The 21,243-nt window shown below is 43.5% G+C and overlaps 1 protein-coding gene across 2 annotated transcripts in view; it reads left to right on the top strand.

The window, feature by feature from the left end:
- The window catches only part of LOC126267069 (uncharacterized), a 239,982-nt gene that overhangs the window by 37,505 nt on the left and 181,234 nt on the right, over positions 1–21,243 (top strand). For both annotated transcript variants that reach the window (XM_049971922.1, XM_049971923.1), the window contains exons 8-9: positions 9,447–9,662; positions 9,767–9,859. In XM_049971922.1, coding sequence (XP_049827879.1) covers positions 9,447–9,662; positions 9,767–9,859 — 309 coding nt within the window. The remainder of the gene's footprint in view (positions 1–9,446; positions 9,663–9,766; positions 9,860–21,243) is intronic.

The following is a 21,243-nucleotide window of genomic DNA, read 5'->3' as shown; positions in this document are numbered from 1 at the left end:
TTGCACAGGACAGAGTAGCATGGAGAGCTGCATCAAACCAGTCTCAGGACTGAAGACAACAACAACAACAACAACAACAACAACAGTTATTTTGCTTCCCAAATAGCAAAACTCTTTACTACTTTAAATGTCTCATTTCCTAATGTAATTCCCTCAGCATCACCTGACTTAATTCCACTACATTCCATTATCCTTGTTTTGCTTTTGTTGATGTTCATCTTATATCCTCCTTTCAAGACACTGTCCATTCCGTTCAACTGCTCTCCCAAGTCCTTTGCCCCCTCTGACAGAATTACAATGTCACCGGCGAACCTCAAAGTTTTCATTTCTTCTCCATGGATTTTAATACCTACTCCGAATTTTTCTTTTGTTTCCTTTTCTGCTTGCTCAATATACAGATTGAATAACATGGGGGGGGGGGGGGGGGAGGCTACAATCCTGTCTCACTCCCTTCCCAACCACTGCTTCCCTTTCATGCCCCTCGACTCATAACTGCCATCTGGTTTCTATAGAAATTGTAAATGGCCTTTCGCTCCCTGTATTTTATCCCTGCCACCTTCAAAATTTGAAAGAGAGTATTCCAGTCAACATTGTCAGAAGCTTTCTCTAAGTCAACAAATGCTAGAAATGTAGGTTTGCCTTTCCTTAATCTATTTTCTAAGATAAGTTGTAAGGTCAGTATTGCCTCAGGTGTTCCAACATTTCTACGGAATCCAAACTGATCTTCCCTGAGGTCGGCTTCTACCAGTTTTTCCATTCGTCTGTAAAGAATTCGGGTTAGTATTTTGCAACTGTGACTTATTAAACTGATAGTTTTGTAATTTTCACATCCGTCAACACCTGATTTCTTTGGGATTCTTCTTGAAGTCTAAGGGTATTTCTCCTGTCTCATACATTTTGCTCACTAGATGGTAAAGTTTTGTCAGGACTGGCTCTCCTAGGGCCGTCTGTAGTTCCAATGGAATGTTATCTACTCCCGGGGCCTTGTTTCAACTCAGGTCTTTCAGTGCTCTGTCAACCTCTTCACGCAGTATCATATCTGCCATTTCATCTTCATTTTCATCTACATCCTCGTCCATTTCCACAATATTCTCCTCAAGAACATCGCCCTTGTACAGACCCTCTATATACTCCTTCCACCTTTCTGCTTTCCCTTCTTTGCTTAGGACTGGGTTTCCATCTGAGCTCTTGATATTCATGCAAGTGGTTCTCTTTTCTTCAAAGGTCTCTCTAATTTTCCTGTAGGCAGCATGTATCTTACCCCTTGTGAGATACGCCTCTACATCCTTACATTTGTCCGCTAGCCATCCCTGCTTAGCCATTATGTACTTCTTGTCGATCTCATTTTTGAGATGTTTGTATTCCTTTTTGCCCGCTTCATTTACTGTGTTTTTATATTTTATCTTTTCATCAATTAAATTCAATATTTCTTCTGTTACCCAAGGATTTCTACTAACCCTTGTCTTTTTACCTACTTGATCCTCTACTGCCGTCACTACTTCATCCCTCAGAGCTACCCATTCTTCTTATACTGTATTTCTTTCCCCCATTCCTGTCAATCCTTCCCTTATGCTCTCCCCGAAACTCTGTACAACCTCTGGTTCTGTCAGTTTATCCAGGTTGCATCTCCTTAAATTCCCACCTTTTTGCAGTTTCTTCATTTTTGATCTACAGTTCATAACCAATTAATTGTGGTCAGAGTCCATATCTGCCCCTGGAAATGTCTTCAATTTAAAACCTGGTCCCTAAATCTCTGTCTTACCATTATATAATCTATCTAAAACCTTCTAGTATCTCCAGGCCTCTTTCATGTATATAACTATCTTTCATGATTCTTGAACCAAGTGTTAGCTATGATTAAGTTATGCTCTGTACAAAATTCTACCATTCTATATTCTTCTACTATGTTTCCTTCTCTTCCTTTTTCTACTATCGAATTCCAGTCACCCATGACTATTAAATTTTCGTCTCCCTTCACTATCTGAATAATTTCTTTTATCTCACCAAACATTTCATCAATCTCTTCGTTATCTGCAGAGCTAATTGGCATATAATCTTGTACTACTGTGGTAGGCGTGGGTTTTATGTGTATCTTGGCCACAATAATGTGTTCACTGTGCTGATTGTAGTAGCTTACCCCCACTCCCTTTTTTTTTATTCATTATTAAACTTACTCCTGCATTAACCCTGTTTGATTTTGTATTTATAACCCTGTATTCACCTGACCAAAAGTCTTGTTCCTCCTGCCATCGAACTTCACTAATTCCCACTATATCTAACTTTAACCTATCCATTTCCTTTATTAAATTTTCTAACCTACCTGCCCGATTAAGGGACCTGACATTCCACACTCCGATTCTTAGAATGCCAATTTTCTTTCTCCTGATAACGGTGTCCTCCAGAGTAGTCGCCGCCCAGAGTTCCGAATGGGGGACTATTTTACCCAAGAGGACGCCATCATCATTTAACCATACAGTGCCAGTGCCAGTACAGCAAGGCCGTTTTGGTTACTGTTTCAAGGCCAGATCAGTCAATCATCCAGACTGTTGCCCTGCAACTACCGAAAAGGCTGCTGCCCCTCTTCAGGAACCACATGTTTGTGTGGCCTCTCAACAGATACCCCTCCGTTGTGGTTGCATCTATGGAATGGCCATCTGTATCGCTGAGGCATGCAAGACTCCCCACCTATGGCAAGGTCCATGGTTCATGGGGGGGGGGGGGGGGGGGGGGGGGACATTAGGCCATCAGGCATACAATTCTTCTTTATTATTTTTTTTTTTTTTTTAGGTGAACAATTTAGTAAACAGCTTGAGTTTGTGATTGGTAACTATGGGCATGCCTCAAAAATAAGGTAGATAGATTAAACAGTTTTCACTGACTATAAAGTTCAATTCGTAAATCAGAAGAATTACATGTGCAGTCTGTACCCTTAGATTGGTATAGTAATAGCCACAAGCCCACACACACTGACAGAACTGAACTCAAGTAGTGCCAGGCAAAACCTTCATAAGTAACACATTTATATATATAACAATGGCCAACCAGGATACGAAGTCGAAATGACCACCACGTGACACCATGTGACGTGCGCACTAATTAGATGCTATTCATGATTTGTCATGAAATTCAGCACCCACTGACAAATGCTTGCCTAGAGAGCAGTAAAAGGAGGAGGTAATGAAGTACTCATAGTTGGAAACACACGGGTATCATCCAGCAGATGCCACTGCACCCAATACTTGCATGGGTCAGACTGGACCCCAACCCGGCAAGGCAATGGACACGAACTGCTTGCAACTTCGATATCAGAGGACATGCCGAATACTGTGTAACCTGCCAAAGTAGCTTTTAACGAGCCATGTTCACAGCTGTGGCCAACACTTGGCCCAGGGAGCGAAAGCACCATTCTTGCCAACAGGCCATGGGAGGTCCTTGGCGACAAACACATGCTGCCACACTTGTGCTCTTCACCGCCTGTGTTACACTCTCCTCTTCTCTAGATCACCACATCCCTTAACTACCTTCTCCTCTGACCTACCCTTGACTGGCGACAGTAACACTCCGTGCGCTCTTGTGCCCAGAGGGATTCCAAATCCGCGGGGATTACGCGAAACTAAATGCGGGTGCATGACTCAGTATATCCCCACATATCTCTGTGCTGTGAGTATTTTATGATGATAAACTCAGATATTAGACTCTAAACATGAATAGGTCTCACTACTATGTTTACAGACACATGTGTGTACTACACAGGTATAAAAATTCAAACACATTTAGAGTGATGGAACAGATCAACTAATGTCAATAGTGGACGTTTTTGAATGTATCCTGCGCCCTTGTTCATGTGTGTACCCAACAATTGTGTTGTAAAGGTAGGTTAAAGTATCACATTAGTGCAGGCATTTCCATTACCTCAACAAACAAAATTGCAAGTTTCTGCCTAGCAGTTGCTTTCCATTTGCCTCAGCTCACCTTGACTTGTGGTCGCAGCACATGCTGGGCCAACCATATATGCTCTGTCCAATGTTTTCTATTCTTGCTTGCTTGTTCGATATGAATTCCCAGATTACTTATTGTTTTCTGTAACGTGTAGTATGGTAGTGAATTGGCCTCATTAGAATGAGCTGGTTATATTTATATTTTGTTCAGTTTTTGCCATAGGTATAACAAGTGTGAGGCCTTAATGTCAAATTATCATCATTCTCTTGTGAAAACACCTTGAGTTATCAATGTTTCATCAATCCATATTGAGCAACATACTTTATCATATTGTGTAATCAGATTCTTTGCATCACTAACTTGTTACATTGATTCCCTTCCCTGTTTATGGATATAAGACCACATTCAGAAGTTGAATCCAACCCCCTGAAAGCACCTTATTACATCCAACATGCATGCTAGCAGCTATTTTCCTTCTGTAATTGATCTAAATTGCACCCCCTGCGATGAAGGTCGGCACCTTAGAGGCAGTAGCAGCGAAACGACATGTTAAGATTTTGTAGATTCGCTCCATAGTTCACTATACTGGAGATGACATATTAATCATCAGTAAACAGGAATACATCTCAGCACACTGAAATGGCCATCTGAAAAGATGAAAAATGGCTAAAATTGTGATGACTTTTGCAGTAGCCACCAGAAAGATCGTTGAAGCGCACATCGGCACGGCGCATCACAGACGGTAGTTGTCGCAAGTAGCGTCCCGTCCACCAGAGGGCACGCAGGAATTCAGCTGCGACCTCTGCTGGCGGAACAACAACAACAACAACAACAACAACTACTCAGGCAGCACAAGCCGTGATTTCACATCGGGCATGCCTAGGAGACAGTTCCCGGTCTACACTATGTAAAGTGCGACGTGTTACTACACAATCGGCGACGAGTAGGGTCGTTCTTTCGCGTGTTGCGTCGTCATTCCGGTTTCACAGCTTATCCAAGACATGGGGGATTTAGTGCGGGTTTTGGTTGAGCAGCAGACAGAGCTCATGGCAACCATGAAACAAGTGCTTCTGGCGTTGCTCTCCACGCAATCTGCTCCAGCGCCGTTCCCTCCTCCCTTTCCCCCACATGACGAGATGACGGAGGATTGGGACGCATATGAACATCGCCTTCGGTAGCATTTTCAGGCGTTTCATGTAGCTGATGCGGAGGTATGTCGTGCTCTTTTCTTGTCTCGGATATCTCCCTCGCTGTATCAAGTTTTGCGGCAGCTAGCGCCGTTGCAGGAACCCTCATCCTTGTCTTTTGATGCATTGTGTTCATTGCTGTCTTCGTATTATCGCCACCACACGCATGTTGTGGCAGCTAGGGTCGAGTTCTATCAATGCAAGAAGCAGTCCGATCAGTCTTACCGGGAGTGGGCCGCTATCCTTGACGGTCTTAGTCGCAAGTGTCATTTTATCACGGAGCAGTCACGAGAGTCATATGCCCAAGTTATGGTGAGCGACGTCGTTGTTCGTTCGGTCCCTGATACGGAGGTCCGTCAACGGGCCCTGCAGTTAGAAGACCCTTCCCTTGAGGAAGTCCTGTCCATTGGTCAATCGTATGAAGTCTCTCACGCTTCAGGTCAACAGTTGGAAGCGTGGTGCGACGTCGCAGTGGTTCAGGGTGGCACGGCCGCGTCCCCTGCGTCCGGGGTGGACGATGTGCGAACGGTACAATCCGGCCGTTACCGCCGCTCCCGCACGGCACATAAACAGAGTTCTGGTTGCCGGCCCCTGTTACTGTCCTGTGCGTCGTGCTATATACATCATGATCGGTCAGAGTGCCCCCTGCGTTGGGCCGTTTGTCGCAAATGTAATAAAAAAGGACACATTGCTAAAGTTTGCTGCTCAGCCTCAAATGAATCGAAGGAAGCAGGTACAGAGGACATGGACGTTGACATTCAGAAATTTTCATCGGGCCAGGCTCCCGACGCATCGCCACACAAACTCTTTATTGAGGTGTCGGTTCGGTCACGCCAATTACCAAGTAGATACAGGCGCTGCAGTTTCTTTGTTGAATGCACAAACTTACTCCAACCTTGGGTTGCCCCCATTGGCGCCAGTTTATCAGCATCTACACAGTTATGGTAAACAGTTCATTCCCCTACTGGGTCTATTCACTACTGACGTGACTTACAAATGAGTCACTAAGCCTATTACTTATATTGTTGTCAGCGATGCAAGCTCCGCTAATCTTTTTGGCTTGGATGTCTTTCAAGCTTTTGGTTTTTCTATCGCTGACACCATGCAGTTGGTCTTCGAAGGCATTCCCTATCAATCATTGGAATCTTTAAAGAGGGCCTGGGCCGTGTTTCAGACTTTGAAGCTCACTTAACTTTGAAGGTGTCGGCTCACTCGCATTTTCTACGCGCGAGGCAGATCCCCTTGGCTCTCCGCTCTCAGGTAAAAGAAGAGCTAGACCGGCTGACAGCCCTCGGGGTCGTTCTTCCCATTTCTTTTAGTGAGTGGGGCTCGCCCCTTGTTATTTTCAGGAAACCCTCAGGAAAATTACGTCTTTGTGGCGATTTCAAGGCCACCATTAATTCCTAATTGGTGGTGGACACCTATTCTTTGCCTCGTGCAGATTAATTGTTATCCGCCATGGCGGGAGGCCAATATTTTTCGAAAAATCTATCTTTTGGAGACTTATCATCAGATACCACTTGATGGGGACTCCAAACGGCTGGCGGTCGTCAACACTCCGTTTGGCCTTTACCAATACCAGCGGTCGGCTTTCGGAATATCCAGTGACCCCGGCAATATTCCAGCGTTATCTTGAGCACATCACGTCGACAATCCCTCATTGTATTAATTACCTGGATGACATAATTGTCACAGGCCGCAGCCCAAAGGAACACTTGCACAACCTTCGCACCCTCTTTCTCAAATTGAGGTCCGTGGGCTTATGTTGCAACCTGCGTAAGTCAAACTTCTTCCAACCATCTATTGAGTATGTGGGCTACACCATCTCTTGGTACGGCATCCAACCGCTAGGAAGTTTGGCCCAAAGTATCATCGACCTTCCGCGGCACGCTTCGCTGAAGGAGTTACAAGATTTTTTATGCAAGATTACAATCGGTTCATTCCCAGGGCTTCTGCCATAGCCCGCCCCCTGTAGTGCCTTCTGCGCAAGGGTGTTCCTCTTGATTGGTCGCCTGCATGCGAGCCAGCGTTCACCTCGTTGAAGGGCCTCCTCACGTCAGCGCCTTGTTTGGCTACGTCCTGGCCCATCGCAATGCGGATGGCTCTGAGCAGCCACTGGCATTTGAGTCTAAAACTCTGTCCTGCACAGGCCCATTATTCCCAGGTGGAAAAAGAGGCTTCGGCCATTGTCTACGTTGTTACCAAGTTTCACCCTTTCTTGTATGGCACAAAGTTTCAGTTAATCACTGACCATAAGCCGTTAATATCGTTATTTGGCCCCGCCTATCAGATTCCGGATAGGGCGGCCCACAGACTGCAGCATTGGGCCTTGTTCCTCTCTAAGTACCATTATGACATTCATTTTCACCCTACTGGACAGCATGCCAACGCAGACGCTCTTTCCCGTCTTCTGGTGGGCCTGGATCCTAAGTTCGATCAAGAAGAGATTATGTGTTTTCATTTGGATATGGTGTCCCACCAAGCAGTCGATGGCTTCCTAATCACTAGTTCTAGAGTTGCCAGGGAAACGGCAGCTGACCCGTTTCTCCGGCAAATAGTTCACCTCAGTCGGCAGAGGTGGTCATCCCGACCTCCAGCCCGGGCCTCGGACCCTCTTCATAATTATTTTGTTCTATGAGACCACCTCTCCATCGTGGAAGGAGTTCTCCTTCTGGCTACTGATGATACAGCTCCTCGCGTGGTTGTTCCTGCAAGTTTGCGAAGGGAAGTCTTCACGTTATTACATGAGGGGCACTGGGGTGTTCCCCGTACTAAAACCTTGTCTCGCAGACATGTGTACTGGCCCGGTATTGACAGAGAAATTGAGCACTTGGTGGCCGCCTTTTCCCAGTGTGCGAGCCAACAAGCATCTCCCAGGTCAGCGTTCTCTTCATGGCTGCCTGCAACTGAGGCATGGGAACATGTGCACATCGATTTTGCGGGCCCCGTTTCTCAATGGCTTTTCGCTCATTGTCATTTATGCTTATTCCCGATTCTCATATGTGGTTCGCTGTTCCTCAACCATTTCAGAAGTTGCAATACAGTCACTAGCAAAAATCTTTTCTGTGGAAGATCTGCCAGTCACCCTGGTCTCGGACAATGGACCTTAGTTTATTTCGCAGACCTTCCAGGATTTTTTTAGGCGCTTTGGTATTCGGCATGTTTGCTCTCCCCCCTTTCATCCACAATCAAATGGGGAACCTGAGCGCATGGTGCGCACATTTAAGATGCAGATGAAAAAGTCTGTGCACGAATTTCCTGCGGAGGGGGCGTTGACGTTTTTCCTGACGGCATACCGGACCACACCAATGGGAGAACGCAGCTGTGCAGAGCGCCACCTGAGCGCCTCTCCATGGGTGCCAACCTAGGACTCTGCTGCACCTCCTCCGGCCTGGTCCTCGCCAGTCTTCGCAAAATGGATTCCCCGGCTTTCCACCGGGTATGTCGGTCTGGGCATGTGGGTTTGGTCGTAATCCACGTTGGATACCGGCGGTGGTCCTGCGTCGCAATGGCCGCTGGCTCTATACCTTGCAGGTGGAGGACTGGAAGGTACGTCGTCACCAAAATCAGTTATGTCCACGTTTGGGCACCCACCCTCCGACCCCTCGGGCACCGTCTTCCCCATTGTCGGCACCTGTGTTGGTTTCTCAGGGGATGCTACCGCCCCTCCCTCCTGTGACTCCGCCGCACTGCGATGGTTCTCTGCCACGGCAGCCTTCAGTAGCTCCAGCACCGGCATCGCCATCGTTAGAGATGCCCCAGCGAGAGCCGGCCCCCCTCGCAGACCCGGTTTCTTAGGAGGCTTGTTAACCTTCGGTCGTCCCTTCCCCATCATCCCCGCCAGTGGGTCTTGCCCCTCCCGAGTTGGACCAGGATCTGGGGTTTGACGGCTTGTTTCCCGTTCTGTCCTGGGCTCCGGTGGTGGGACGACGCAGTAGATCATAGTGGCTTCACCCCCTCGAAGGAGGAGGAGTGCAGTAGCCACCAGAAAGATCGCGGGAGGCGCACATCGACAGGGCGCGTCACGGACGGTAGTTGCCTCAAGTAGAGTCCCGTCCACCAGAGGGCACGTGGGAATTCAGCCGCGACCTCTGCCAGTGGAACAACAACAACAACTCAGGCAGCTCGGGCTGTGCCCAGTGAGTTCACATCGGGCATGCCTAGGAGGCAGATTCCGGTCTACACTATGTGAAGTGCGACGTGTTATTACAACTTTGTACTGTAGTTTTACTTGAATGAAGATCAGTGCTTAAGAGGCTTACGAAATTTCTGTACAATTGTCATTAATATGCATTACCAATTTTTTTTTTCTTTTTTTAGGTTGTAAGGTCTGAATGCTCCCCTAAAGAAGAAGGACTTTCAGATGACACTTTCCAACCAAGGACCATAGATGGTGATTCAACCACAACTGGTGCCTCTGGTGTAGATGTATATAACCCTCAGCTCAACCATGTGGCAGAATTTGCACTTTCAGAAATCAACAAAAAACTAGATGTAGCCCACACTCTTTTAAACCTGATTAATGTTCACACTGAGGTAAGTGCCTGCCCCATTTCAAATAAAGTAGTCTCTGATGATCAACATTTTTCATCACTTGAAATATGTTTCCCGAGACATGCTATATTTTCTTTCTCTTGTAGATCAATAATAATATCAACACGTACTTGACTCTTAAAATGGCACCATGTGTGGATGGAAATGAAGCAGGAGTCAGCTGCAGACCACAGATTACAGTAAGTGCTGCTTGTCTGCTTTCCTTTGATTAACTGTAATGTCAGGTATTACTATTGTGCTGGAATTTCTTGAACATTATTTTCAGTGAAAATGTGTGTTCCTGTTTAACTACAGGTTATATCAAATTGAGGAGGGCGGTGTTGTCATAACATTTTGAGTCTTCCTGTTGTTTCTAGAGATATATCAAACTTCAACACACACACACACACACACACACACACACACACACACACACACACACACACACACACACACACACACACACACACCAACACTCGCGCGCGCACATGTGTGTGCAGTACTGTACTGTTGATTTATTTTTCTAGAAATATTTATATATTTGTTTTGTTAGCTTGTTCTCATTCATACAGTAGAGGTGTTCAGAAAAAGAGACTAAAATTTGCTTTGCCATTACTGTTGATATTTTTGTGTGTATTTTGGTAGAGTATCTTGTTACTTCTCATTCCCCAACGCACTGTTGCTTGTTTGGCAGCTGTTACTTTTGCAGGAATCTGTCTTTGCAGTCTCTCTCTTCTGTCAAGTAGGCCATTGTTACGCATTCAATTGGATATAAACATTTTGGTCTTACCATTGGAGTATAGTGTTCTAGTTTTGCATTTATAAAGTTGCATTTTATATTTTTAGTTATTTGTTTTTTTGGAATTCAGAGACAACCCTGTATTTTTTGCTTTCAACAATTCACAGCTTCAAATCACAGAATTAAAAAGTGTCAAATAGACACTGCAACTTTTGAGTACATAAAACTATACAAATTTATCAACAAAGTTGAGTAACTTGCTTGTCATTGCAATGTTTGCTTTCTGTGATTATGTATGCAGTATGATACTACTCAGATGCCCTCCACTATTCTGCAGGCACCCTCTTGTTCTTTCGATGAAATATTCCATAAATTTTTTGACATACTTGCACCTCTAGTCCTGAAATTACTTTCTGAATCCCAGCCTTGAGCTGTGGAACTGATTGTGATATGTTGGTGTACACATAAGATTTCAAATACCACAGCTGAAAGAGGTGTTGTTAAATTACAAGATTTGAGTAGCCAATGCACATCACTGTTTTGAGAAATCACCTAGCCAGGGAGCCTCTCTCACAGCAAGTCGATTGTTGTAATCAGTGTGTGACAGTTTGTGCCATCCTGTCGAAACAAAACCTCTTCAGCACTCACATGCTCCAACTCATATCACAAAACTCTTTTTAACATTTTGTGGTGTCATTCGCCATCCAATCTTAATGCACTTCTGATGCCATCTTTGAAGAAGTACAGACTAGTTACACCCCCAGCCCAGATGTCACATCCCATTCACTCTTGTGGATGTGATGCCTTTTGTATAACTACTCAAGAGTTTTTTGTGCCCCAAATGCTGCAATTTTGCTATTTCATTAAACCATTCCACAGAAAGTTGACTTCATTATTTTCCTGATGAACTTGTTGTGTGCTATTTGCTTCAAAAACACCCAGTGGGCAAATGCTTTGCATTTTACATGATTATTTGTCTTCAGTTATTGTGTCAATTGGATTTCATAAGTCGAAAATTGCAGATCTCCTTTCAGAATTCATTGCATGCTGGACCTTGGAATATCCAGTAGTTATGAACATTAGTGAATAGGTTTCACCATACTTACAGCTATATTATTATGCATCGTGGTGATATTTTCCACAGAATGGCTAACACGAAGGTTCCTTGTGGGGTTTTAATGTCCACAACTGAACCGATTTTCTCAAATTTAGGAGGCATTCTCAACACAGTCGACTCTTTCGGAGCATTATGTTGACAAAAGATTCCACGAAATAGTTTTCAAACAGTCCCTGCATACTATACACCACGTGTGTAATAAGTTTTTATAATGGCAATAAGCTGCTTCATCATGAAGCACCCCATAATAACTGCAAAGAGAACAGAAGCAGATTGTGCCAATTTCAGTGCTGCCAACTTACTAGAACAGAAATTGCAGGCATTTCAAAAGTTACATTCCTTATAGGGCACCCTTTACTGTGTTTAAAGTAAACAGTACTCTAGAGAAAACAACAGTATTTATTGTAATATTCAATACAGCTGCCAGATAAATTTTTTAGAGTTCCACTGGTTGCATGACATCCTATCAGGTATTTTATAGATCAGTGGGTTGAGCTTATGATTGTTGGTGCACCATAGACTGTAGATAGTAGATGAGGATCACGAGCCCATGAGAGTCAGTCACCACATACGTGTACACTCCTAAAATATATAATTGTGCTATATACAGACCCATAGGTTGCCTACTGCCAGCCCACACACTCCTGAAGGAGGCAGGTCCTTCAAAAGGTACTATGCTTTACTCATGGATGTCATGGTTTGCAGTAAAATGTTCTAAGAATTTTGACATGATGTACCATACAGTATTTATACAATACTTTTTATTATATGTTTCATCTTCTGGTTACATAAATGGTGATGTTACAAGTGTTGACTTCAATGGTTTATTTAAAAAGCAATAGAAAGGGGGAATTGTGAAATATTAGGAAACTAAATTACAAATAAAGCTAATTTCTACACAGAATTATACATACTTGAATGCATTACTGAATAGCTCTTCAACTGATTATGCCAGGTTAGGCGCTCATAATGTGAATATATTTGTAATTTCATCATGTCAGAACAGGAAATAATGTAAAGAGCAAAAGACGAGAGAGAGAGAGAGAGAGAGAGAGAGAGAGAGAGAGAGAGAGAGAGAGAGAGAGAGGGGGGGGGGGGGGGGTCAAAGTGTATGATTTGAAATCCATTGGAACTAGTGTCTGTTATTAACTGCATAACAGTATGAAGTTGGTAATTAGTAATCACACACTTTAAGATGGCGCATTTGTGGAGTGCGCTGGGAACAAAAGCTTTCTGTTGGCTCGTAGCATAGTGACTGCTGGGCCAAGTCACACCTTTTAGTAGAGCAAAAGAAATGAATGTTTAATAAGTTAATGCTTCGCAGACGTGACATGAAAGTCAATGATGAACTGATGAACTGCTAGAGTGACCAGGTACTGCCTCTTCACTCATTTGTCTCAGTCATAGTAATAATAATAATAATAATAATAATAATAATACCCAATATGCACAACCCCGCACATGAATCAACTCTGTTTTCACAGTGGCTATTTTATCATTATGGGACACAATATTGTTATGCATCTAAGGTTAGCAATGAGAGTAAACTTTCCATACTGGTCTGAAGTTAGCTGAATTTCAGCAACCAGTAAAGAAACTCTTCAAAGTGTGTGATTAGTGTGTTACAGAATAAAGTTGGTATCTCTTTAATCTTATTTTTATTTACTTATACAACCACACACTAGGTGCAGTCATGTAAAAACATAATACTGGTAATAAATGAAGGTCCATATGCTTCTGTTTTCATGTACAGTATGAGCACATCCAGTGCATATAGTAGTTCTCCATTGTGTAAGCCAGTTGTTCTGCCTTTATTCTTTATTAATGTCACTAAAATATGTAACATTAATTCATTTGTATAAAATGTACAATATTTTTCTTGTAATTTTCAGCAGTTTAATTGACCTGTCACTATGGAACTTACTCAATATAAATAACTGTACATTTCAGTAAATTCATGCTAAGCAGATTCAGTTTTTTGTCATACAGAAGCTTAAACTAAAAATACTACTACCAGGAGCTGTTAGTAAAATATAACTTTGATCAGAGACATAATTTGTTGAAGTAAGCGAAGGATGTCAGTCGGCAACATGACGACTGATATGCTGTCCTTTTTCAGTATACAAATTGAAAAGTGTTTGTGCCAAAATGAAAACTGCAAAAATTGGGACAACAAGAAGCATAGTAGAAAGTAAATATTATTAAATGAGTAATATATCATAAATACGCGAATAACAAACTATAATAGCTAAACAAACCTGTTATTTTGCGTAGGCAAGATGCATCATTGAAATTGCAGTTAATATATAACTGAAAATTGTAATATGTATTAACGCCAATTGATGATGCGTGAAAGCCCAAAGCACATATTGGCATAAATAAAAATATGTGAAAAGAGCCATGTCACGGTATTTCTTAAAAATCATGTAATCCACAGCCATAGAGCTCAACAAACAATAAAACGGAGAAATTATTCTTAAAGCTCATATTTTATCTTTCTTCTCCCTGTTTTATATCGTCCCTTTGTTGGGGTTCATTTTAGGTTGCTTTACACTTGTCTAATAATAACTTCATTTAATAGTTCTTTCTTACTGGGTGTTTAGTGCAAAACTGCAGCCTCCAGCTACTAGTTTGCTACTTGCAAATCACACCTGACGGCTTGTGTCGTCTGCTCTACTTTTAGTGCACATCTTGCTTAGATCCAGCAGTAGTTAAGTTAGTAGTTTTTACTTTGAGAAGGATTTATCTTACAGTGAGTTGTATATTGTGAATATTTTTTTGTAAAGATGATCTACACTCAGAACTAACAGAGACTGATGATCTACACTCAGAACTAACAGAGACTAGCCACAGTTATTCAACAAATTGAGATATGTTACAGAATGCTCCTTGGAGCTGTGCAAACTGTAAGTAAACAATCCAACCAGAGTCCAGTTCAAATATTGTTAGAGTTCGGCCAGTTACTAACAGATTTCGAAAAGGAAACTAATGGTATCCGAAGAGGAAACACTAATAAATAGGGTTTACAGAGAGAACAAAAACAATAGACCAATTAGCACAGAATGGCACTGTGACAGAATTAAAAGTGGCTCTGGACCAACTTATGCACAGGATTCCAATAGCCCTGACCCTGTTAGAGGATGCTCTTGTGACAAGCACCATTTGGGTAGTGGCACCTTGACAGTCAACAATAACATCACATTAGCTACTTAATTTCTATAGGCACATTGATGACAGGTGGCATCACTACATCCTGCTGCTTCCCCCTCCCTACAAAACCCCTCACCCACCCACCCACCCACCCTCCCTCCCTCCCTCCCTCCCTCCTCACCAGCAGCAATGCCATGCTTGAAAAAGCAGACGGTAAGTGTTTTAGTGGAGTGCCACCAGAAAGGGTGCCAGGTCAGTGTCAGGTTTCATGGTGGAAGGCCAAAATAGGACGGGGCTAGGTGGAAGTTGCATGAGCCACCTTGTGACCAGAGGGTCTGTTGGGGGCAGAAAAGCAGGCAGCTGTTGAGCAGTGTGGTGGAGATGACGCTGATTTTGGTAGTGCAGTATAAGCTTCTGGGCGGAGACCACGGCATACATATACATCATGGACTTGTAGCATGAGGAGATTATCCTGTGGATCCAAGTTGGGCAGCATCTGAACTTGCAGGGCCACACAGGGGTACCCAGCCAGAAGTTGCAGCAATGATATGTGTTGGCAGTGGACATAGCAGAGGGTATGGTGAGAGTGCTTGATCATGTAGGCAGCCAGCTATAGAGGGCATTATGTGCAGGCTTGGACATCATTTCCTTTTGGAGGTGAGTCTTAAAAATGCAGACAAAGCATTCAGCATGACTGTTAGGAGGGCGGGTGAAGGAGCTTGGCACAAGGATGTTGAATCCCTTTATGGCCACAAAACTGTTTAGAGTAATGGGAAATGAACGTTTTACAATTATATGATGCCAAAGTGCGTGTGGTGCCTTCAAGGGCAACAATTTTTTTTTTTTTTCTGCTGCAATTGTAGTGGCAGTAAGGACCTGGAACTAGCAGAACTCACAAGGGAAATGAGAATGGGAATGAATCACAACCAACTGCTTGGAGCCCAGAAATGGGCCAGCGAAATCTACATGGATACTCTCCCACAACTCCACAGCATCATGCTAAGGAGAGAGAACTGCTGGTTAGGTACAGCTTGATGGTCCTGATAGGCGGTATTGTCAAGAGCAAGGTCCACAATGTTGCAGTCAGTAACGGGTCAGAACATGTACTGTCTGCCAATCTTTTCATCCAGGGTGTGCTGAAGGGGCAGTGTGCAGAGGCGCAGCATTCACAGCCGAAGAGAGGGAGGAATCAGATCAGAACACAGCAGTAGCCCTCATCAGAATCCCACAACAGAACCCCTTGGTTTAGGTGAAGTTGATTTTGCCATGGCCAGTAGGGCCATCTGTGTAGCACAAAGTGAGTGAAGTGGCGTAATGTTTGATAATTATGATTGGTACCCATGATGTCATGTGATATTAAAGGGAAAGCTGGAATGGCTGTATCCTGATTACAGTTGATCTGGAAATGCTCCAATTCACGTTGGTCAAACGCTGGTCAGGTCACATGAGGACATGGGACAGCAGGACTGACCAATAGGGGATAGAATAATGAAAGTCAGACCAGTCAGCACCTAATGCTGGAGGTGTTGGGTGATTCTGTCTGGTAGCCAGTGCCTGGGTCCAAAGATGATGAACAGAAGTCGATGGTCTGTGACGAGATGAAATTTCTGTCCATAAAGGAATAATTTATATTTCTGGACCACATAGACAATAGTGAGGGCTTCCATTCTCCCACGTATGTTAAGAAAGGCTGCAGCAAAAAGATACCTCCACGGGTTGTATTAGAGTCCTCTACCTGCCAGCCTCTGTAGTTGGACCTCTGTTTGTCCATCTTTTCAGAGATGGTTGCGGGACTCGGCTCTTCAATACAGGCTGTCAAATTAACCCTTTAACTGCTCTGGACGTGTTAACACCCACGCCTTTGTACCTATACCTGTCCCTGTGTGCTCTGAACGTGTTTACGCACACCACCAGTCCTTCTACCTGGTTCTCTGAACGTTTAGAGTACCAGGTAGAAGGACTGGTGGTGTGCGTAAACATGTTCAAAGCACACAGGGACAGGTACAAAGGCACACACGTTAACACGTCCAGAGCAGTTAAAGGGGTAAACACCTGTCAGCCATCTAGTGTCTAAACTTATTTTATATGGCTACCAGTTTTGACGATTTCCTTCACCATCTTGATGCCTCTGACCAACATGTAGGAAGCTTCCACCTCGGTTCTGATCAAAACAGGGGTCAGCAATACTGATATTTCTATAGTGATACATACAGCCATCATCTGATAGCAGGAATCTACTAATACCTGTATTGCTGGGCCCTATTTTGATCAGAATCGAGGTCAGTCAGGGACCTGATGACAGCATAATAAATTGCCGAAACTGGTAGCCAAATAAAATTAATTTGGCAGCTAGACAGCTGAAAGTTGTTTAATTTGACATTATGGAGTTGGAGGTTGTGAAGCTGGTTTTCTGGAGTCAAATATTATGGCACTAAGGAACACGTTTTAGTAATTAATGCATAAAACAGTGGAATCTGGCAGAAGCTGATGAGTTTCTAAAAGGTAACCAATTCTAACAGCAGAGGCTATATAATGTAATTCGATAGATAAAAAATGGCCTCACTAAATGGCAGCAGGAGAACTCACGTATAAAGGTATAGAAATTTGCCAGGTTTCGGAGCCAGCTGCTCCTCCTCCTTGCAGGAGGATTGAAAGAGAAGTATAGATCAGTGAAGGAAAAGGACTGATGAGGTTTAGGATATGGGGAACGTTTGGAAGAGTCACCCAGAACTCCAGGTTGTGGGAGAGTTACAGAACGGGATGAGAAGGAAATAATGATTGTTGGTGACTGCACCAGATTACAGTTGAAGACCTAAGAGCTTAAATGTACAAGATAAGGTAATATGCAAGAGAGAGATTAATGACAAAATATCATGCTCATGTTAACAAGATTGGAAAGCCAAGTGCATTGTATACTATGTGATCAAAAGTAGGTGCATTGTGCTGCCACCTACTGCCAGATTCTCCATATCAGCGACCTCATTAATCATTAGACATCGTGAGAGAGCAGAGTGGGGCGCTATGCAGAAGTCACGGACTTCGAATGTGGTCAGGTGATTGTCACTTGTGTCACATGTCTGTATGTGAGATTTCCACACTCCTAAACATCCCTAGGTCAACTTTTTCTGATGTGATAGTGAAGTGGACAAATGAAGGGACATGTACAGCACAAAGCATACAGGTCGACCTTGCATGTTGGCTGACAGAGACCACTGACCGTTGAAGAGGGTCATAATGTGTAATAGGCCGACATCTATAGAGACCATCGCACAGGAATTCCAAATTGCCTCAGGATCCACTGCAAGTACTATGACAGTTAGGTGGAAGGTGATAAAACTTGGATTTCATCATCATGCCCATAAGCCACACATCATGCTGGTAAATGCCAAACGATGCCTCGCTTGGTGTAAAGAGTGTAAACATTGGACAATCAAACAGCGGAAAAACGCTGTGTGGGTTGACAAATCATAGTACACAATATGGCGATCCGATGGCAGGGCATCGGTATGGTTAATGCCTGGTGAACGTCACCTGCCAGTGTATGTAGTGGCAATAGTAAAATTCAGAGGTGGTGGTGTTACGGTGTGCTCATGTTTTTCATGGAGGGGCCTTGCACCCCTTGTTATTTTGCATGGCACAATCATAGCACAGGCCTACATTGATGTTTTAAATGCCTTCTTGCTTCCTGCTGTTGAAGAGCAATTCGGGGATGGCGATTGCATCTTTCAACACGATTGAACACCTGTTCATGGTGCACGGCCTGTGGCGGAGAGGTTACATGACAATAACATTCTTGTAATGGACTGACCTCCACAGAGTTCTGACCTAAATCCTATAGAACACCTTTGGGATGTTTTGGAACGCAGATTTCATGCCAGCCCTCACTGACTGATATCGATACCTCATCTCAGTGCAGCACTCCATGAAGTATGAAGAATGGGCCGCCATTCCCCAAGAAACCTTCCAGCACCTGACTGAATGTACGCTTGTGAGAGTGGAAGCTGTCATCAAGGGTCAGGATGGGCCAACACCATATTGAATTCCAGCATTACTGATGGAGAGTGTCACGAACTTGTTTGTCTTTTCAGCTGGGTGTCCAGGTACGTTTGATCATATAGTGTATGTGGTAGATGTGAGTGGAATTGACAGGTCAGGAAATTAAAAATATAGAAAATTAAAAGGGAGTGAAGCAAGGAATAGTTACTGAGAAAAAAATGCTGAGACTAAAGAAGTTAACATATATTAAGGTGAGATGGGTAGCAAGAACAATGGGTCATGTAACACCTGTACCCACCTGTGTTCTGAGGAACTGGTGGCTGGGTGGAAGAATCCAAATGGCACATGTGCTGAAATAGGCACCGAGTTCACGGCTTTTGATTTTGTAGAGCATGCTCTGCAGCAGGGTATTGTGTTGCCAGTATACACCTTTGGCGCCAGATACACCCTTGCCTATGCCAGTTCACCCTAGATGATAACTTGGTGGTAGTCAAGACAGTGTAAAAAGGTCAATCATTGTCAACTAACAGCTGGTACACAACATGTTGTTCCACGGGTGGCTCTCCCTTTCATAGTGTACGTTTTGACAGTTGCACGGGTGGTATAGATGATGATAGGAGGGTGCATAGGGCAAGTCTTGCAGTGGAGATGGTCACAGGGTTAGAAGCCATAAGGTAAGAAATTGGATGCTGAAGGAGCATAGGTGCTGACAAGGATACTGTTGAGATTGGGATGGCGGCAAAAAGCTATTATAGGTGTGGTGGGCAAAATGTCTGACACAATGGACCTCATTTCAGGGCATTATTTTAGAAAGTAAAGCCTCATTAAAGTAGATGATCAGAAAATTCAAGAAAACAGGTACAAATATAAATTCTCTGCATACTGTGACCATAAGGCAAAATCATTAAATAAATCTAAATATCAATAAATATGTGTACAAATCTATTTCTAGCAATGTAAACAAGACAATAATTACCTTTACTGAGCTTAGCTATTGCAGGAGGGGAAAAACATGAAACGACCAAAACCAAGACACACAATGCACAATTGAAACAATTAAGTCATATCTCATGCATTAGGTGCCAAAAGTGAGCCTATTGGCACCAAACAGTTAATACAAGTGACACTAGTTCACAGTGCCATGCAGATGTGGGACTTTCATATCCCTGTGAACTTGGTGAGGTAAATTTCTATTAGGTACACAGATGTCCCACTGATCATGAAAGGATGAAGTTCCACATAAAACAGCAACAAGTGAAGTGATCATACTTGATCAGAGATGAGTACACATCACAGTCCGTAAGAATGTCAGTCCAGTAATCGCCGAAGGTGAGTATACATTCAGTATTCATAAAGCACGGTGTCCTGGGAAGATTGAAGGTAGCTGCTAGGCAGTGTCACGGTGTGGCATAGTCTTGGCCTGAACCCTCCTACGGATGGGCCATCAAAGGCAGCTGTCACGAGTAGCCTAGAACTGAGCTGTGACTGCAACTGCCTGCTGGAGGTTTGAGCCATGAAGTAAGTATGCAGCAGGTGGAGGAATATTTGTGGGTGCTTGATGCCCACATGACTCAAGGACGCAAGCTAGTTCATTCGATAGCAGCACATTGCTGCTTCATGCTTGCCTATGAACAATGAAGGTGGTCCCTGCTACATGTAGCAGTGTACTAGCAAGCCACTTAAACTGTCTCCAAGGGGAGGAGCCCCTGCATATCAAGGGCAGTCAGCTTGGCACGGACGGTGTGCTGGCAGTAGGAGTGGCCAACAAAAGGCCAGATGCTAGTCAAAGGGTTTGAGATGTGGTATGACAGAAGGATGCTGAAAATTAACTAGAGTGATCAATAATGAATTAGGAGATTCTCTACAGAATCAGTCAGGAAAAGGAGTGCATGGAATGCACTGACTGGAAAGAGGGACAGGATGAGAAGACATGTTTTGACATCAGGGAATAACCTCCATGGTACCAGAGGCAGCCCTACAGAACATAAACAAGTGCAACTCGGAAATGCTAAGATAAAGAGGTTCGCACAGGATGAAGTTGTCATGGCAGAATAATACAGCGCTTTATGATCTTCATCCAACTTCAACTAAAAGCATAGCATGATGTTGGGTCATTATGTTCAGTTCTATTTTGCTGTTTATAGAAGTCGGGTGATGACCAGGAAGTATTGTACTCATCCGTACATGGATGTTAGATGTGTTACTCTGAAACATATTCTTTTGATTGGATATGTATCTCTTTGATTTTTAACTTACTGTTTGTTGTTAATGTATACTGTTCTTGTGCTGTTAAAAGTAAGGTAATGGCTTTCATAAGAAAGGAACCAGCCAGATCAACAATCAGTATATATGGTAAAATGTTAAGGTAATGTCTCATTTCCAGTATACGTACATGTGAAGACAAGGGTGTAACAAATAATGTGAGGGCAACAACAAGAATCTTCAAAGGTAAAGAGAAGAAAGAAATGGAAATGAAATTTTGTAAAGTAATGGCTGTTCGCACCTTACTGAAAAGAACAGAATGTTGGCTCTGACAAAGAAAGAAATAAAGAAAGAAAGGTCTTAGGTAATTGGAAACAGTA

This window comes from Schistocerca gregaria, chromosome 4 (genome assembly GCF_023897955.1).
Source record: "Schistocerca gregaria isolate iqSchGreg1 chromosome 4, iqSchGreg1.2, whole genome shotgun sequence".
Lineage (NCBI taxonomy): Eukaryota > Metazoa > Arthropoda > Insecta > Orthoptera > Acrididae > Schistocerca > Schistocerca gregaria.
Note: the sequence above shows the minus strand (reverse complement) of the source record. Positions and strands in the feature narration are given on the sequence as shown.